The sequence below is a fragment of the Pseudonaja textilis genome, chromosome 1, assembly GCF_049901715.1.
Source record: "Pseudonaja textilis isolate UNSWEBS1 chromosome 1, rPseTex1.2, whole genome shotgun sequence".
In the NCBI taxonomy this organism is placed as follows: domain Eukaryota; kingdom Metazoa; phylum Chordata; class Lepidosauria; order Squamata; family Elapidae; genus Pseudonaja; species Pseudonaja textilis.
In genome coordinates, this window is record NC_141990.1 from 75,832,311 (window position 1) to 75,853,974 (window position 21,664).

At 37.2% G+C, this 21,664-nt stretch overlaps 1 protein-coding gene across 8 annotated transcripts in view; it reads right to left on the minus strand.

Moving 5' to 3' along the window:
- The window catches only part of QKI (QKI, KH domain containing RNA binding), a 123,831-nt gene that overhangs the window by 41,705 nt on the left and 60,462 nt on the right, over positions 1-21,664 (minus strand). For all 8 annotated transcript variants that reach the window (XM_026705098.2, XM_026705097.2, XM_026705095.2 and 5 more), the window contains exon 4: positions 18,914-19,057. In XM_026705098.2, coding sequence (XP_026560883.1) covers positions 18,914-19,057 — 144 coding nt within the window. The remainder of the gene's footprint in view (positions 1-18,913; positions 19,058-21,664) is intronic.

The following is a 21,664-nucleotide window of genomic DNA, read 5'->3' on the forward strand; positions in this document are numbered from 1 at the left end:
TAGACAGCCCCGCCTCCTTCATCAGGCCCTCTCGTTGAGGCATTCCAACCTCCGAGGGGTTCTCCTGTTGGGCGTGCCCTCCAGCGGGTCATCAGGGTTCCAGGAGAGGTCCCATTCCAGACGGGAGCCCGCCCGCAGGACTAGCCAAGCTTTGAGTATGTCCCAACCTGGACACTTCGAGACAGCTCTATGGAAAAGGGGCGTTGGTTCTACCTGATACGCTTCTTTTCGTAGAGCTGTTGAGAGTGTCCAGCCCCACCCGTAGGCCGTCTGGTGGGAAACCCTGCTGTTCGACCGAGCAAACTAATATTTTTTCCTGAGTAAGATGAGAACAGGACCTTCCTTCTCGTCTTCGCAAAACTGGGGCACGCCCGGAGGACCATGTGATGGTGAGAGGCGTGCCTCAATCTCAAGCTCAGCCTGTGAGAGCCGAGACTGGAGCTCCTCCCAACCTGGACACTCTCAACAGCTCTACGAAAAGAAGCGTATCAGGTAAGAACCAACGCCCCTTCTCATCCTGACCGACAATGTGGCTACAAAGGCCCACAGCTAGTTTTCTAATGTTTCTCTGTTTCTCTGGGGATAGGAAAACTTTCCCTTTAACTGTATCTATAATGGTGCCCAGGTGAATCAATCTAGTTGACGGAGATAAATGACTCTTTCCCAATTAATGGAAAAACTGTGTTGGTGGAGGGTCTCTAAGGTGATTTGAGTATCTATTTCAGCTTGACTGTGTGATGATAAAATCAAAATGTCATCTAAGTAACACTGCAGCCTAACGAGTGTACCCCTGAGATGGGCGGCCAGAGTTGCCAGGACCTTTGTAAATGTCCTTGGAGCAGATGACAAACCAAAGAGTAGGGCAACATATTCAAAATGCTGGTCGTTGTAACAAAATCTGAGAAATTTGGTATGTGAGGGTCTAATTGGAATGTGTAGATAGGCCTCTGTTAAGTCAATGGAAGTTAAAACATTGCCCTTTCTTATGCTAAGCAGAATGGATTGCAATGTACTCATCTTAAATCTTAGATACACCAAGGAACGGTTAAGTCGTTTTAAATCTAAAATTGCCTTCCACCCCCATGAACTCTTCCAGACTACAAAGACTAGTGCGTAGAAACCTTGCCCTTGCTGATCCGGAGGCACCGGTTGTATGGCATGGATCTCCAGTAGGTGTCTGATAGCTCTTTCCATCAGGTTCCTTTTAATAGGATTTCTGGACAGAGGGCAAGTCATGAAAAAGTTAGGGGGTGTGGATTGGAATTCCAGAGCTAGACCAAATCTAATGGTATCTCTGACCCAGGAATCCAAGGTAGAGGAATCCCAATGGTCTGCAAAGAGTTTTAGTCAACCTCCAATGGGGGCGTAATCTCTGAATCTATTTTGGGTAGCGAAGCCTCTGTTTCCTGTCCCCCAGAATGATCTTTTACCTTGCCTTCTCCTTCGATTCCTGTCAGTAAAATCCGATCTATCTGACTGCTGGCCGCTCCTAAACCCAGATACACTCTGGAACCTTGGAGAACATTGTCCCTGATAGAAGGGATGAAAAGAACCTCTCCGAAAGGGCTGGAAATTTCTGTTATCTGGGTGACAAAAAAGGGAGGGGAGTATCTTTTTCTTACTTCTAGTTTCTATCAGAAGTGGATCTAGGACAGCACCAGATAATTTGTCTCCTGAAATTGGGGAAGAGGCAAGCTTCCATTTGTGTTTAGTATCAGCTTGCTAGTGCATAAGCCATAGCAATCAGCGAGCTGTAACCTGCAATGCCATGGCTCATGCAGAGAATTTGACTGAATGTTGTGTCTGCAGAGAATTTTGTGGCCGCTATTAGTTTGGCAATGTCCTGATATGAGAATTTGGTATAGTGATGGAGCCATCTGAGGGAAGATCTAGTGAAAAAAGATGCAGCCGTTGCCGCCCTTATAGCCAACTGCGTCCAACTGATGCGCCTTGTGAAGAGCTAACTCAGCCCTTTTCTCTTCCAGTTTGAGTGCCTCCTCTGCTTCGTTGGGAATTGCAGAGGAGGGTGCTAAGGCTACCACCGGATCATCTACCTGTGGAGTATTGAGGGAGTTTGAAATTCTGGTGCCAAATTAAAAAATTTCCTGTCATATACTGTGGGGGTGGGGTACGCTGCTGCCAAAGCCCATTGTTTCTGGACCAGATCTGAAAACATCTGTGGGACGGGATAACGTCCACTTCAGTAATTGGTTGGGAGAAAATCAGATCCTCTGACTCCCCTTGTGATCCTGGTTATTAAGCAGAGGGGAGATTTGTTAAGGCAAGCGGTGTTTTTGGCCTTGAAGAGTGATTTGAATAGGTGAGGATGGAACAGCCCCGTAAAGGTTGGTTGGCTGGGCGTGATGCCTTTATCATCTGACTGCTGCTGCTGTATCTATGAACTGTGAGGGCTGCCAACATATTATTAGATCTTCCCAAGCAGAAAGAATGGAAGTTAATTTTCTTCCCCCTGGTCTCTGCATCGAGAGCTCTGAAGACAGTAAAGCCTCTTTGCAGTCCAACAGGAATAGGTAGAAAATTCCACTCTGTGCACTCTCAGAATGGCATTGGCCGTTAAGATTGTGCGCCAACGGCAGTAGTAAACTGCGTTAAAATGGCGCTAACCATTAATTTGAGCACCAAACACAGAAGCAAACCATCGTCATCCTAATCACCTGAAAAAACAGCTCTTCTGTGATTGAGAGACAAGATATAAGGTTCTGATGTCCCCACCCCGTGCTCTCTGTGGGGAGGAATTGCCTCGGGGAAAAGGACAAGTTTTCAGAGAATAATTGAAGTTGTTAAGTTAGTAACATAGTTGTTAGGTGAATCTGGATTCTCCATTGACTTTGCTTGCCAGAATGTCACAAAAGGTGATCCCATGGCCCCAGGACATGTGCCATAAATATGAAGCAACTGCCAAGCATCTGAGTTTTGATCACGTGACTGTGGGATGCTGCAACAATTGTAAGTGTGAAAAACAGTCATAAGTCACTTTAAGTGCCACTGTAACTCTGAATAGTCACTAAACAAATTGTTGTAAGTCGAGGACTACCTGTAAAGCTTTTAGTATTCTTCATAGTTACATTTGGCATGTCTAATAAATATTACATGCGGAGGGGAAAGTTAAAATCAAATTAATGTTTCCTGAAACAATATAAATATCTCTTTTAAATAGAATTTCTTGAAAAGGTATCTAATTCAGCAAGATAATTTAATTTAGATCTACAGCAATCAGATTTTTTTTACTCAAAGGAATTGATACAAACTCCCTTGAATTGTGCTTGCTATACTGGATAGCATTAAGCAGAAACAGTTTAGCTTTAATAAGCTGATAGCCTGCTTAGAAGCTTGGTTCAACTTCTCTATGTAAGCATTTTCTTTAAAGACCCCATGCTGCTTAGTCTATGCTCAATCTATGCCGGAGACAGCAAAGATTGCTCCTTTAAAACCTGTAATTTATTATGAGTTTCATACCCTTCAAATCACTCAAGGGAATGCCTATTTGAAAATTCCCATGGCAACTGATTTAGTTTGGCAGGCAAGGAGACCCAAATTCAATCCTTTTATCCTTAAACTAAACCATTACAATGGTAATTCTACTATTGTCACTCTGAAAAGACTGCTAATTACTGTCTTTGGGGTCCTAAGACAGATTTTCCATTTAGATTAAAATGGCCTTGGATGGTATGAAATAATAGTGACACCTTTTAGCATGTTAGGACTACATACTAATATATAACTGCTTATTAGGAAGACTCAGAAACACACACACACACACACACACACACAATCAGTATAAGTGTGGGATCTGTTTCCTGTTTATATGTAGTAGCCTCCCCTGCCAATTTTTGGAGGGGGCATGGTTTTCTATGCAGACTTGGTATCAGAACTTCAAGTGACATTCTCTATTTCCCATCCACAGTGCTCACTGGTGATTGTTCACATTTTCTCCTTCTAACCTACCTCATAGACTAGTAGTTGTGGATGTAGGGGGAAGAGTATCCCATACACTGATCTGAGATCTCAAGAAAAAAGCAGGATATATATACAATAGCAAATCAATTAATTTACATTCTAAGAAAAAGTACAGCTAAGATTAAAAATAATCTGCACTATGGATAGTGACCAAGAAGATATTTATGTTATTTTTCATATGAAAATTGGATAAAATGATGTTTTCAAAGTGGAATGAACTACTACATCTTTCATTATTATTACTTAATCAAATATAAACATAAAAGCTGAAATAAATATCTGAGATAAACAGAATAACAGAATTTAAAGAGAACAAAGAAAAATGCAAAGAAAAGGCTAGTATGATTTCTTAAAATACATATTCATGTCCAAACATGTAACTAAAAAAATTAAACATTCATATTAAATATTTCTATTTGGAAATATATTTGTACAGTCCATGTTATTAACCTAGCTAATAGAGGAAGAAACATCCATGACCTGCACTATGCCAATGACACTACCCTAATTATTTGAAAATGCAAATGTATGTAACTGTTGGGCTCACAGTGGAGATGTTCTGGGAGCCCTGTCATTTCTCGCCCGGCGCTTACCAGCCACATACATCTTGTGTTGGCGTGTCTGCTCCTCGCCTGCCAGCTGGGGAACCCAACTGAAAGCGATGCCTGCCTCCCCGATATGGCGTCACAACAAACTGAGATCCTGAACTATACTGCAGCTGCACAGAAAAGCCGGAGCAAGCTCTCAGCTGTTTGGCGGTTTTGACAGCCATCAGCTGTTCGGCACAGAGGGAGAATCAGCAAAGTGCTGAGAGAATCAATGGCAGTGAACTTGGCTGCCCTTCTGCGATGTTGGGGCAGTGGAGTTCCTGAATATACTTTTGGGGTGGTGGGGGTTGTAGGTGATGGGTTTGTTTAACATTAGGCGTAAGTAGGTGTGGAGTGGAGGTGAGGATGGAAACGGACGGATGTAGGTTAGTTGGGTGGGGTTGATAGGCAACCATAATAAGCGCTGAGAGGCAGTTGCTCTCAGTGCTAGCTTTGCTTGAATTGATCCAGTATTGCCTTTTGGGACTATTGTGAAATTGACTGATAAAACAAACCTTGCTTACTGCAATCTACAATTGTGAGTACCATGGTTTTTCAATGCAAATCATCAGGTACCCAGCGTGGCTGACAGTAACCCTTAGTACTAGTACAAATCAAGGCGCACGGTAAAAAATGAAAACAAAAGCTAAAGCTATAAGGACCAAATTAATGATAGAACAACTATACTTGCCAACCAAATTAGTAATTAAGATATAAAAGTAGTGTACTGCTTCTGCCTGTTAGGATCAACTCTCAATAGTCGTAGTCAAATACCATGATATGTCTATATCTACAAAGACCAGTATTGTGCAAACTGTAATATTCCTGGAAGTGGAATACCCTCCTCTATGGAAGTGAAAGATGAAGAAGCAGGATAAGAAGAATAGTGACACATCTGAACTTCTGTATGCAGACAGCTGGTCATTTGCATCCTTTTAGAGGGGTTGTATCCTCAAGGTCACTTGAGTAGTGCTGATGGTTCCTGTAGTCTGCAATGTTTTTATTTTTTATTTCTCTTTCCCTGGGAATCTATTCATGCTCCCACACCATTTGAAGGGTGCCCAACCGAAACAGGATAGCTAAAAGCTGTATGCAATGAATGTAAATCCTTCTATTCCCCACCATCCATCCAGTCAGAGCTGAATGAGCTTCTTGGATGAGAAGTGAAACGTCTTCAAAGAAAAAACAAGAAAGTCCAGTTGCCTCCTGAAAAAGCACTTTTGGGTCAACCATGACGTGGATGACTGAGAATCTCTACAGACAAATGATCAGGCTCAAATTATCTTACTTCAGACATATGCAAAGACCTACCTGTCTCAAAAAGCCTCTAATGCTGGAAGAAGGTAGGAAAAAAAGAAGCGCCAAGACTTACTTGCAAGGTGGGCATGAATGTAAATTTGACACTTGACCCCTGACTAAATTCAGATATCATAAGACTAACATCTGACAAAATTATCAGTGTAGATTCAGAATAGAGGTTTGATTATATGTAAGTAAGTAATTCTTCTATTAGTTGCCACTCTACAAGGCAAATTCAGATATGGAGTACTGATTTTAAGGGGGAAATGTTACATAAAGATAATACATAGAAACAATTTCAATCATCAGTTAAGTATAATGGGAGGGAACTGCAAAGCTTGCCTATAGTTTTATATATATAGTTTCCTAATATTATTTAATTTTTCTTTTGTTTTTAAAATTTTTAAATATTTTTATTTTATCTTACCCTTTACATAATTACAAGTTTTTATCCTTCGAACAATGACAAAGTAGGTAATAACAATATTAATTTCACATTCAGATTTTTATAGATGTCTAGTTATTTTCATAACTTAATTCTGTACATTTAATTATGGAATGAAATAATGAATTTCAAAGTTCATTAAAATTGTAAACTCCCTATTAATTTATAGATATTTTAGTCTTTATCCACTATGTTTCTTTTTTCCTTTTATATAGCTATTTAATACTATTCTTGCAATGTTCTAATAAACAATTATTATTAATGGGGGAGTTTAGAGGCTTTTTGATGATTTAACCCTTTGGAATAGCATCCCATCTGAGGTTTGAACACACGGCTCTCCCCTTAAGCACTGGGCTAAAATAGGACACTAACTTGGTGCCTGGGGGAAGGGGAAATTCTGTTCTTAATCCTTGTTTTTATACATTCTTGGGAGCCACTTAGAATCATTATATGAAATAATCTTACAAACATGAAAACTGAAATTTCACAAGAGAATAGAATCCTAGAAATCACAGTTTATCTCAAGGCCACCAACACCCCACACATTCTGAATTTCAACAGCAACCATCCACTGTCAGACAAAGAGTTGCATTGGAACACTATGTGGCAGGGTAAAAAATCCACTGTAGTACCCAGCAAGTCAAACAGCTGGAAAACAGATACCTACGTGAACACTTCAAGCAAAATTGATTTGGAAAAAAGGTACATTTCATGAAGTCATAATACTATATTCAAAGGGCATTGTGATTTTTTAAATTGTCATGTTTACCTAAACTTAAAATATTAGAATGCATTTTAGAAATACATGGAAACAATTTTGCTTGTAATAGTTTGTCAAATATATTAAATACATAATTACCAACTGTGTACTTGCTCTACAAAGGTATATCAAAATATATAATCCATTATAGTATTTTAATAGAATTTACCAAATGGGTGCTTGACAATGAAGTACACTACAAATTTTGACACAGAAATTCAAAAAACCTTACATGAAAAAAGGTGGTTATTCAGAAATGTATTCAACAGTTTAAATTTCCTTAACGCTGGTTTGGAGTGTGTTCAAATTCATTATGACAACAGTATAATCACTGCTGCTAAATGATACATTGATTGAAGCAAATAAATTCCAAGATCCACTTCTACAAAATAACTTTTATTAAAACGTATCTTGCTAACACCAGTGGATTTTTGTGAATAGAAGTTATCTTGGTTGAGATGAAAGCCTTCATAAAAATCCACTGGTGCTAGCATACTGTGTATCTTTATAGTAATTCTAGAAAACAGATGTATGTTTACAGAGGATCACAGACTTAGAAGAGATCATGAGGATCAACTAATTCAATCCTCTGTAATGTATTTAATTAAAAAAAAACTTTTAAAAAGTCAATGGATTTTTGTGAACATCTTTGGCTAACCCAAGTATATGAAAGTGTATTTTATGTTAGCTACAAATGAAGCAAGAATTATAGTTTAAATATTTGTTTCATTTGCTCTACACAGCCAATATCTTTTTATGTGTGTTGTACATGGTCTAATTCATCCCTCTTGCATATAAACCAAAATACATGTATTTCTCTTTCTTGGAATAACTTGGAACCTGAGTTATATTTTTGAAACCGTCAAACTTTTCTGATTTTTAAGGCAAGTTTGTGAAATTTCTTAAAAATGAAAAAAGTTTCCAATCTACTTAAGAGCCTTGGTGGCGCAGTGGTTATAGTGCTGTACTGCAAGCTACTCTGCTGCAGCCAGCTGCCTGCAATTTAGCAGATCGAATTACACAAGGCTCAAGGTTGATTCAGCCTTCCATCATTCCGAGGTGGGTAAAATAAGGGCCCAGTTTGTTGGGGGCAATATGCTGACTCTGTAAACCACTAAGAGAGGGCTGTAAAGCACTATAAAGCGATATATAAGTCTAAGTGCTATTCCTATTGCTACTTCACTGTAATATAGTATCAGCATGTTTCTATGATATCCTTTCTTTATTTGCACACATACATAAGCAATGGATATTCTTCTGACACTGTACACGGTAACTGAGGAATTATATTTTTTTAAGATGAAAATACAGCATGTCAAATTGCAGTATTTATCATTTTAATTTCAGTATTTTTCATAAAAGAAATAGAACTATAATGGGCTTTAACTTTACAACTTAGCGATTCAAATCATGCTTCATGTAAAGATTTACCACGTTTTGAATGCTATCTCAGACATATGTTCCTACATATAATTGTAATAAAGATAGTATAAACATCAATAGTACTTCTAGAAGCATCTCCTGAGTAGTTTTATTCCTCAAAAGACAAAAGGGAGTGAAGCACATTTTCCCTACCCTCCCACATTTCCTCTGCATCATCTGAAGTCTTTCTAATGGTTGTGAAAACTCCTGAAAAATATTCAGAGAAAGATAAGGAATCTTATCTTTAGCATTAGCATTTCTCCTCATTTGCACTAGCATCCCTCTGCTACATTCAAAATTTTCTATGGACATGCTCTCTTTATAAATGACAACAGATGATCCATACCTATGTGATTAATATAACTCATTTTGGTTTACTTTTATTTGTTTATAATTTATTAATAATTTCAACTTTTATGACTATTGACGGCTTGGATGTTGACCTCAGCATTGGTGGGGCACTTTGTATCGGGAGACATTCCGCCACCATTCCTTTCCCTTCTCCCCGTGCCACCGCGGCATTTGGAGCATCACCATGGTGTTTGCCGTAGCCGCACAGGGCCAGCCAGGGCTCCTCCCTGCAACTGGAGCCCGGCGGAGACACTCGGCTTCAGGCGCTCCTGTCTCCACCTTCCCGGGCATAGTTTGAAGGCAAAGCCCTATTACGACAAAATCTCCCCTACCCGAGAGGGCAGCCCAACCCCACATGGAGAGGTGAATCTCCCGGGGCCGCAGCGCAGGATCAGCCCACCCCAGGAGAAGCACCCAGCCGCCATCCCTGCCTGGTGCCGGGCAGAGCATGAAGAGCTTCGCCTGGGGTGCCCAGCGCAGCTGACAGGTGGGCCCTTCTGCCTGGCGGCGGAGCTCTGGCCAACTCAGCGAGCACCTCCCCGCTGGGCCCTCCGCTCATCCTGCCAGGGCCATGCTGGAGCCGTGTGGGCTGGGCAGAGCCGGGAAAGCGAGCCACAGGTGTGCGCCTGCCTGCCAAGCAGAAGAGCCGGGCCGACCAGAGCTTGGCTTCCCAAGTCCCTCCAGCCCAACCCCGAAGGGGCCACCGGGAGAGGCCACCCGAAACAGTGATAGCACCCACCCATCCGCAGACAGGGAGGTGAGGCGACGGCCCACGCCGTGTCCTCCTCCGAGCTGAGCCCCACCGAGTGCCTCTGCCTGATGCCTGTGCCGCTGTAGCATTTGGAGCGTCGCCGCAGTGTTTGGAGCTGCTGGCAGGCTTGGAGATGCATAGGGACAGGGACAGGATGGACAAGGGGTGGAAAGGATGGGCGGCTTCGGGCTCTCTCCGCTGGACCCGCCAGCCAGGGAAGCAGCGCTGCCGTCGCCTCATCTCCCTGTCAACACAGGCAGCACCATACCCGGGTGTGCAGCAAAAGTACTTGGCAAGAGCAGGGAGGATGGTGGCGAGGCATGGCTGCCCGTGGGGTGCTCCTAATGGCAAGCCCCCCACCCTTCCCCATTTTGCATGTTTTAAAATAGGTCTTAATTTGGAGGGAGGGGCTTAATATCATTTTATGCCTATAAAACATGCGGGGACCTCCTATTGGGGGAGGCCTTATTGTTGGAGAAACACAGTATAAGTTCTATCATCTAACCTCATTTGAGTAACTGCTGCTTACTTATAATGAATACTTATATTAAAATCCACATTTTTATGAAAGATGATGCACAGCCACTAAAAATAGACAAAAATTATAGAGATTCAATGGTAACCCCCAGTACATTTTATCCTTTAACTAAATGTCCTGCTTAATTCTCTCTTGTGTTCAAAACGTTTAAGTATCAAATCAAGGAATGTAAGTGCGGATTATGCTGTCATACAGCAGCTTAGACCATCACTCAAGCAGCTTAACTGTGATCTTCAACAATAATTCAGAAGAATTGCATAATAATTTATGCAAACTGACAATGTATCATTCAGAAACAGATAGTTGTATGGATGCTTAACTTATTTGCAGGCAAAACAGAAAATTTCAACTTCGTTAAGAAGAATCAATTGGAGAACTCTTTAAACAGAATAAGGAAATTTTCAACAGACACTTCAAGTTGTATAAATTTATTCCCACTTAACTGTCAATTTTATAGGTCCTAGCAAAGATTAAAAAAATAAAAAGCTAGGAGCAATAATAATTATGATATTGAAAGTTTTGTCTATTGTTTAATTTTTTAAAAAATCAGGTTTCTTCAGGGGTGGGTTTCTACCAGTTCTGTCCACCTCTGTAGAACCAGTAGCTCTGAAGAGCAGCAGACATAGAACTGGTTCTATGTCTGCTGATGTTTTTGCCCATCCACCTACCCAGGCTCTTACCTGACTTTTATTTCCTGATTTTTTCAATTTCAGCTGCTGTGCAAGGCATAGCTGCAGTTTAAAAAGCAGGAAAAAAGGGGCTTTTTCAAAGGCTGCTTCTCTGCACGCAGTGTGCTGATGACAATTTACAGGCGCACGCTGGCAGCGTGCAGGGAAGCACATCATAAATTACCAAACCTCGTAAATCACCGAACTGGTAGTTAACCCTGTTGGATCCCACCCCTGGGTTTCTTGTATATGAATTTTAATGCTTGATACAATCTGGCAACATTGATATTTGTGACATACGGTTAATAAAATTAAAATTAGGGCAAAAGATTGAATTAAGGCTACAGAAACATACTAATAATTATTTAAGATAAAGGCCATATGTATCAAAATTTTATGAATTATTGGAAATAATATATGAGGAGTTCACAAGTACTCAAAATGCTATTTTTAAAAATTTACCTTCTCGTCTTGATGTTTAGGGAAGGACATAAACTGTATTATTATTCTGCATTTAAGAATCTTAATTTCAGTCCCCTCCTGGACTAGGGAAATTGAGTTACTTTTGACCTGCCACTTTCTTTCACTCCAACTTACATTACAGAGTGGGATGGGAAATTGAAGAAGGCAGTGTTATAAAGACCTATCTTTATGTCAAAGATCAATTGAAAGTTTTAAAAGAGATAATACACATGCATCTTCTCATCTATGTTGAAATTCATTGTTCAATTTCATTACAAATGATTAAAAATCTTCCTATCCATTTTCCCAGACCATTCATAAATATTTTTTCCTTTTACTTATTTCCACCTGAAAAACACTCCAAAAGTGAATTCATTCATCCTAGCAAGATGGCTCAGAATCTATGTTGCCCTCTTCAGTGTTTTCTCAGATTCAGCATCTTTCTTAAGTACAATAATCAGAATCACACTCAGAATTCCAGGACTACTACCCCAAATTCTTTTCTAAGTGTATGATGATTTTTCCAATTCAATTTAATTCATCTGCTTATTTCCAATACAATTTTTATACCAGAAATACATTGTAAATGTTCTTATAAAGCAAACCACACTAATCCCAAGATCATTTTTTAACAGTTATTAGCTTAGGCCTTATCAGATGCAGGGTTTAGCGTGCACACACACACACAGGGAGGGGGAGAAACAATACTATATTTGCTTATACTGAAACTTTGCCATTTTAATTTTCATTCTCCCAACATAAACAAACTTTTGAAATAATCCACTGTTCCTTTTAACCATTCTAAATTATTTGGTATCACCAAAGATAAGATAACCCCTTAGAACTTAAGATATTAAAATGCTTCATGTGACCAAAGTGGATAGACCTCTACTGCGAGGACATTTTTTTTAGTATTTATACATTTATAGTTGTTTGTAAGTAGACCATTTATTTTTTACACTGTCCTAGATGTAATTGTTAAATGGCAATAGCCAAGATACTACTATTATGCCATTCATGTCTTATGGACATGTCTCATGTCTTTTCCTATTGACAAAACTTTAAAAAAACCTGTATCATATATCCTGAGTTCATTTTACAACGACACATTCTATACAAAAAAGAGTCAAGGATATAGTTTGATCTACACTCTTAATCAGCAAATGTACAAGTACAAGTAGTATACTGGGCTACATTAAAATACAGGTTATACATGTTTTACACTATTTCCAAATATAAAGTATTCAAAAGTAGAAACAGAATTATAGTCCTTGCATTTGAAACAAGAAAAAAGTCATACTGTTAGGATTATAAATACCTGAATACAACAATGTCTAAAATAATAAATTTCAGCATTAATAGAATTTAAGCTCTGATTTTCCTTAAAATAAATTATTACTATCATTTTAGACCCCTTAAATCAGGGCTGTCAAAATCACAGCCTATGGGCCGGATGCATCACATACTGGCCATGGCCATGCCAGGTTTAGCAAAGGGGGGGAAAGTCCCTATATGTCACGTGACACCACCGTGACGACGCAAGACGACACCCTTGCCTTAAATATAAACCTTTCAGAATTCCCTATTCTAGCCTTTGCATGAATGTTTCCATTTTTTATTCCAAAATGTCAGTATTTACTATCAAGTACCTATAATAAATCACAATATGATTCAAATATATTATTTATATTTAGCTTCATGGGTCAATTTCAGGGAATTGCAACTGTATAAGCTATACAGTTCATAAAATAAAGTGCACGTTAACAACCAATCTTTTATAGTCTTATAAAAAGGTAAAATACCATAAAAGTTGCTTATTTTTACAACTTTTTAAATCAGAAAAATTACAGCCCAACTTACTTTTTCGGGGAGGAACTTATCAACCTTTGGAAGACCTGGAACATGACACAAAAACTGGAGTTAGAAAGAAGAAGCTCCTTGCCTGTTAGGAGAATTCTTCCTTAGTCACCCTGTCCAAGCAAATAACTGCTGGGAATACTGGAAACTTTAGTCACCAAATACACAGGAAGCTCCATTCAACAAATGAAGACAATGTATTTGGTTGCCTTGCTTATCTTTCGCTAATTAAATCATTCCCCAAAGAGGGAAACACTACAGATAATTGATTAGACAATGGCACTCTGGAAGAACTCTATTTACAGGAAAGCAACCTCCATTTCTCATGCAGATGATCCTGTCCAGTCACAGGATGAATTGGGCAGAAAATATAGTATGGGTATCTGATCAGTTACAGTTGTGTCATTATTAGAAATTAGATTAGATTAAGAATGTTAATATTAAAATTAGAATTAAAAGATTAAATTTGGAAGAGCAGAGACTGAGTAAAGTCATCAAATTTGTAAAACATTAACTGTTGTCAAGTATTTTCAAGGAAAACACATTTTTCTAAATATAATCCTCAAAGTGCAAATTTAACTCCCTGTATAATTATCATAGAGGAAGCTAATTATTTCTTGAATGTTAACACTGTATGCCACTTTTCAAAGAATTTGTTGCAATATTTTATTCGCACAACAGCTAAACAGTCTGAACAAGACCAATCAACAAACTTCATAAATAAGCAGAGCCTCAAACTCAAATCTTCCTTTCAAATCATCATTGGCTTTAACCCCAAAGTTGACACACAGGTATCAGAACGTATGGATTCAAGATTTTATTTTGAGAAGAATAATACTGAAAATGCAGCAGCTATGTTCCAATGAAAACTGTCACAAAGTAGAATCTATGTAGTAGATCTACAATCCTAACACAGTAAACCCTCTGGTGACGAACACTTCTGACCATGATCAAATCAGGTTCCAACAAAAAAATTCAAAAATTTTTTTTTGTTTCGGGACCGATTTCCCCTTCGTGCCATTTTTTTTGTAAGCACCAAATTTCCGAAATTAGGTTGGGGTCACGACCAAAGTTATGAAACAACGTATGGTTGTGACCAGAAGTTCTACTGTAGATGTTTTTAAAACATTTGTACAACTAATATATCTCCCTTTTTAGAATAACAAGGAGAACATAAAATCAAACTAATTTTCAAATACAGTGGAAAAATAAAAATAGAATTCATCTATATTTTGCAATGCATGCTTTGGGAGAAATCTAATGGTGAAAAAAGAAGCCGTATTCAATTCAAATGTGAAAGATTCATGCTTTTATTCTCTCATCAATAAAGAAGCTTTTTTTCTTTAATTCGATCCATTGTTATAATTACTAAAACTTATGCACTTTTAATCTTAACAATACTGAAGAGTGTATAATAAAAAAACATACAAATAAGAACTGAACTTTCTATATGTTCATGGAACTTTCTAAGCAGTCAAGAACAAACAAGTCAAGGGATTTCAAAGGTATAATTCAGACCTGCAAAACTTGTAGAGGGGAAAGGGCCACATTAATAAGTTAAACATCAATATAAAGAAATACCTGGTGCACCAATCAGTTATTTAATAGCTAGAAAAAGGGTGACATCACAGGAAGTGGTGGTGAGGGTTACAAGTGCTCAGCAATGGGTCTTTCAGGATGACAATAGTGGTGAATTAATTTTTAAAAAAATGTTAGCCAACTACACAAGGCTGTTTAGCAGGTCACATATGGCCTCTGAGCTATATGCTTCGCAGCACTGATCTACATAAAGAGGTGCATCTAACCTCTTAATAAAACTATAGAAAAAAGCAGAATTGTTTAAAGTAAGGAAACCATTACTGACATGATTCTTATTAACTTCCCCAACAGTACTATCAAAATCCACTCCACAAATCTCAGTATGCTGGTTGATACACATTATGAGAAGTATTCTGACAAGTACTTAGGCCTAAGAATTTTGAATTTTGTAAGTTAGCACCGATACTCTGAGGTAGATTGATATGAAGAGATATTCCCCATAACAGATTCTTGAGAATTGAAGTAATATTATTTCCATGTAAGGACAGCCTTATGTAGAATGTGCATAGTAATCTAGAATAGACTAAGACATTACAGCATGGCCATTCTGGCCAGGCTATATTTATTTAAGAAAGGACATAACAGATGAATGACTAGAACTGAAGAAAGTCAATTGCTGTGGCTATCTAAGCCCCAGAAATAAAACTAAACCAAGAAGTACCACCAAACTACAATCCTCTTCCTTGAAGTGCATTTTCATTCAGAATTCATTCAGAATTCAACTCTACCAACTCCCAAATCTGGAACCACTCACTTTATCACTTCATTTTAGGAAATTTCAATTTCTGTTTACCAATCACCATCTAACCTTCTGATCCCTTTACCACTTTATCTGATTAAATGAATTAATGTTGAAAAATTAATGAATCCCTTGGAGAAAGTTATTCAGGAAGAAATTCTGTTAAAATAAGAAAACCCCATCTTTAAATCAGGTCTAAATTCTCTTCATGGCCAAAAGTATGATCAACTAGAGATGAAACATAATCTACAACAAATATTGAACTCCTAAATTTTAAAATATGCCGGGAAGTAATGTTAAAGAACGATCAATTTACAAAAGTAGTTTCTAAAATTGGTAACTGTGATGATGATACAGAATTACTTTTAACTACAATTAATTGTTGGTTGATACAGCTATTCAAGGTTATATGAATGTTTGTTCAAATCTGCCTATTTTAAAGCTTTATTATGGAGGCATTCTTAGATGTGTAGTATTGGGAAAAGTTCATAATGTATAACTGAAACCTTTAGCAGGGGTTTGTATCGCAATAAAACTTTCTGTTCTTCCTGAATTCCCTACCCAGTACAAAAAGCAAAGAAAATGACTACATTTTTACAGAAAGTTATAGAATATGATTTTCTCTAGAAAAAAAAAGTAAAACAATCCCTTAAAATGCACAAACTACTTTCCATTTGAACACAGCATAAGCAATTAGTTGTTTGAACTTCCAAAACAATATGTATTGATACTTATTATTCCCTCTAATTGCAAACTCACATGATTTGGTGATATCAAATATGGAATCAAAACAAAACTAGAGAAACAAGAGGGCAAAACAAACATACTTGGATAAACACCAAAGCAAGCAGAATTGTAAAATGCTTTATCCAAAAGTACACTATACCGTGTCAAAGATAGTTCATTGTTTTCATGATACTATATAATCACTACTTGGGCTCAAATGTTAAGCCAGGGGTCTTCAAACTTGACAGCTTTAAGACTTGTGGACTTCAATTCCCAGAATTCCAGTCATGTCAGCTCAGGAAGTCTGGGAGTTGAAATCCACAAGTCTTAAACTTGCCAAGTTTGAAGATACTTGTGCTAAGCCATACTTTTCTTTTAGCTCAGTGCAATTTATGAATCTGAGTGAAAAATCCAATGCAGCTGGCAAATTAGTGGTCTACAACTTAATGTTGTACTAACCTATATATTATATCTTGTTAAACAAGCTATGTGTATTACAGATACTTATATCAATTTATCCTACAATATGCCTACCAAGGATATTTCCTGAATCAAACTAAAAAGTTTATACTTCAACATTTACAAAGAAAATTTGGTAGAATCAATACAAACTACAATCTGAGTGAAAAATAGATTTCTAAATATAACTTGATGGCTGCAGTTTAAGAATCATAGCCCTTAGTGTGGTAGTATTTTAAACTACAAACATCATTTTCTCTATGATTGTCCATGTAGTTAAAATCATTTAGATAGAGGCAGTCAAATAAAACCCCATTTTTCCTCTAAGTAAAGATTGAAAAAAATAAAGAAAAAATAACTAATATGTACATAAAGTATGGATATATATTAAAATATTAACAGAGATAAAAGGATACAGAGTACAAAACTCTGGATCAATAATAAACAATGATCCGTATTAAAACTATTGACAAATTTGATAGTTTATCTGCAATTAGAACTCAGAAATAATTTTTGCACACTTTATCTTTATATCCTTAACCAAACCAACTAAAATCCATTCTGATGATAAACATTAATTAAAAGTTTAACACAGCTAACTGTTCAGTCTTTAGATTTGAACAAAACATCAGCACAATTATATTTTAAACTTAATATATCTACAACTGAGATAAGTTTAGTTACAAATTACTATGTGTACTGTATCAAAGCAAACAATTTTCATTTAAGACCAAAAATGGAACTAAATTAGTTTATTGCTGAAGAATTGATTAATAAGCTACATGGGCAAAATTTAAATTAATGAATTTTTTAGATTTTTGTTTTAAGGAAATAAACTATACTATACTTTATTTCCCTGATAAAAATAGACTTTCTTTTAATATTTCTTTGATTTTTATCCTGCTTTTATTTTTGGCCTACATAGGATGAAATATTCAATATTCCTCCTCCTATTTTCTCTATAACAAGCACTGTATGAGATGGTAGGATTGAGACAGTATAGCTGTTTAAAAGTCACCTAGCTAGTTTTCATGACTACGGGAGGATTGGAACTTAGGATCTTCCTTGGCCACTAAATCACATTGGCTTTCAATTTTTACTAAAATTGCATCTTTACTGGAGTTTCAATTGTTCTCAATGAATGAAATCAAGCAAGTCTATTCATAACTGATTTTAAATAGAATTGTATCATTCTACTAGCATTCATCAGAATTTAATTTTTCAGTGGTATAACGAAGACATATTTATGTCTTTCTAATAATTTTATTATAGTTAGTATACAACTATTAAGATACAACATAATTTTAGAAAAAATCCTTCTAATATGAGTTTCTATAAAACACATTCCAACTTTATAAGGGTCTCTAAGGAACTTTTCTTTCTATATTCCTTCTATATTAAGCAAATTGTGTTTGTTGTATTTTTGTATTTGTACATTAGTTTTCTTCCTCTGCATGTTTTTTTCTTTATAAATACCTATAAAATTCATATAACGAAACATCCTACTCATTCATGCACATACTTGTAGTGAAATATCCCGATCTCCAAATTAGTCTTTTATGGAACATAAATGATATAATAAAGTATAGCCAATACACTGACTTCTTTAGTACATTCATCTGATAGATATCTATATTTACCAGAACAATTTTATAATAAGAAAAATGTTGCCTCAGTAAATTATGAAATCAAATCTCAAAATTATGGCTACAGTCAATAGTACTGTATAACCTAGTGAGATCTGATGCACCCTCTTTTTACCCATCTGGATAGAATATATAGATTGCAGTGTTACTACTACAGAATGTACAAGGGTCATGCCATGCTTAACAAAAAATTTTCCTTATAGCCCTCCTTATTATAAATGGTTTATGAAAATTCCACAAGTTTAATTGAGTCTTATAACTTTAAAAGTCACTTATTACAGAGATGGGATGCTTTATTTAATGAACAGCCTCATACTGCTCTCCAGACAATAGTAAAAATTGTCTGAAATATTCCTGTTTCTCCTATAAATCTATGTATGTCTTCTAAGTATGCACTTATACACTACTCCTTTCAAATCAGAGTGTTGCTTTTGAAAAAGTAATTGATATCCTACATTCAAATCTTATCTGTACACTACAGTGGCTCATATACTAACAATGCTTTAGATAAAAAATATTTTACTTCAATATATTTAATTATTCTATATAATGTAAATACCACATGGAAGATAATATAACCTTAAGGAACACATATCAAACATCAATATGTCAATAATATTACTTACTGCAGGTACCAGTAATTTTTTTACTTCCTCGACAGCCCTCTTCAATTTGATTTCTGCTCTATTTTGAGCATCTTCCACAGTGATTAATACATGCAAATCTTCATTCAGATGTTCCCAATTGGGCTTGCCTCTGTTTTGTTCTTCCTAGAAAAAAAATGAAATACCAGATTTAATTGGTTATCCTTAATTGCAACAAGACAGATTACTGGACAATATTAGAACCATATACAGTATGAGTGTGTGTGCTTGTATGCTTCATTGTGCATTTTGTATTTCTGAAAACCTAACAATTATCATCAAATGGCCAAAAAGCACACTCTATTGCTAACAGGGAGAATTCAACATAAAAGCTTTCTAGAGATTTAACTGAGTAAGAAAGACAAAAGAATAATTTGAGATCTAAGGATTTTCTCACTTTGTACTGCTATCAATTGAAAATAATTAATTAAAATTATAATTATTAATATTAATTTAATTATTAAAATAATTAAAATAACACATTATCAGACTTCATTTGGGGGCAGGGAAAACATGACAATCACCTTAGGCCTCTTTCTCCCCCTCCCCCAAATCTGAGCATCTTCCAAATGCACTAATACATTCTGTTCATTTCAATAGCCCTTTCTTGCTATACTCAACTGAGTTCATTATTATTATATACAAAACTAGTTTTTCCCTTTAATTCCCTGTAACAGTGTGCCGATTTATCACACAAGCATGCTCACATATAGAAAAACTGCCTTATATAACTACAGTGTTTCTTAGAAAATAAGACAGGGCCTTATTTTCTTTTGACCCCCGAAAAAGTCTGACTCCTGGGCTGTTTCTTTCATGGCCAAAAAGAGCAAGCGATGTGCCTTCCTGCCAGCCAGGCACTGAAGCTCCTCTACTGCCGATAGGGGAGGGGGGGAAGAGAGAGAGGGAAAGAGAGAGAGGGAGAGGGGGGGAGAGATCCTCGGAAGGCTGGCGGTGATGTTCTCTCTCTCTCTCTCTCTCTCTCTCTCTCTCTCTCACACACACACACACACACACACACACACACAGGTCCCTAACACACCCCCACCCCCTCCAAGGCAGCCTCATTCCTTCACTAACCTGCTTTCCAGCTCTGTTCTCAGGAAGACGGAGGGAGGGAGGGGGAGAGGGAGAGAGAGAGAGAGGGAAACGGTATCCTGCGATCCCAAATAAAGAACGATCAATCGGTAGGAAAACCGGGGGGGGGGGGGGTCCTGCAAATTTTTTTAGGATTTTCCCAGGGTCTCTGCTGTTTCTCTTTTTGGCTTCATGCAAGGAGAGCAGCAGAAGTATTTCTTTCTCTCCCTCAAACTCCACCAGAAATGAGTCTTTGTGAGACTTGTCGCGCCCGTGCAGCCTCTTGGAGCAGGATGCCATGCAGGGTCCCAAAAATTCATTTCTGGTGGAGTTTGGGGGAGACAAAGACTTCTGTTGCTTTCCTTGTGTGCAGCCAAAAGAAGAAGAAGAAAGAAGCAGCAAGAAGTGGCCCGGTGGCCAGGCCAGGCACATGGAAAAAGTGGGACAAGTTCCCCCCTCCACCCTTTCCTCCCCTCCCCTCACTACCTAGTATTGTCCGCAATGCAAGCATGAGAAAACCAGCTGCGCATGCGCTTAAATAGGGCCAAATTTTGGGGAAAGGGCTTAATTTTACTATATGCGTACAAAACAGTGCTTGGCCTTTTTGGGGTGGGTCATGTTTTATGAGAAACACAGTACTATAAAGATCTCATTCATTTTAAGACAATTGTTATTAAAATGAAAGAGAACCTAATAATTACAGGAATTATATCAAATTCTGAGTTCTACTTTTCCCCCAGCTAGTTTTTATACATGTATAAAGGTATCTGAAATACTGCCACACCTGGTTTCTTTGGCTTCTTCTTTGTACCAGTTCAAATCAAATTATTAATGTAATACCAAAGAAGCAGAGATAGTACAGTGAAACTGTGTAAATTAATTGCATAATTACTGAGCTGTTCTTCAAATAATTTAGCAGATTTCCTTATATACATATGTAAACTATTCTTTTCGATACTTTCCTACATACTTTAGACAAAACATCAAGAACTTTATCTACTGCAATCACACAAATCAAATAAAAAACTAAGCAAACTCAAACGTGTATTAATATCCTTCACTAACAGAAATATTTGAACAAAATACTCCCAAGGAGTAGGAAGGTGAGGATGACCACTGTTTTCGATATCAAGCAAAGCAGATAATTAATTGCTATTCTGACATAGTCCTTTATCACTAAAATGCACATCACTGCTAAGTTTTTCTCAACATCACTTTGCTGTGCTACACCCAAGCAAAGCTGATGTTTCAGGGCCCCATTCACTCATTTAATACCGAAGTGTATTTTTAGACACTATTATTACACATGCGGGGGAAAAAATCTAATTCTAAAATATAAAAAAGCAAACATGCAAATGTGATATTTTCTCCATAAAAGATTGCTTTTCATTTTCCAGTTCCAAGCAGCTACAGTTCACTTAATTTTGAATGCACAGTAATTAGGCATGCAAATAATCTAGAAGCACTTTGAAATTTTAGTCTGTGTGCAATCAATCCTATTCTTTTTCTTCTGCACATAGAGACCTCTCATTAGAAGATAAATTCTCCCATAAATCTGCCAGATGTCTTATCATACTATTAAGAAAATATACAATATTCACAAGATATTATGAACTGGATCTAAATTTAGTTGTATACAAGGAGGCTGGATGCCAGAAC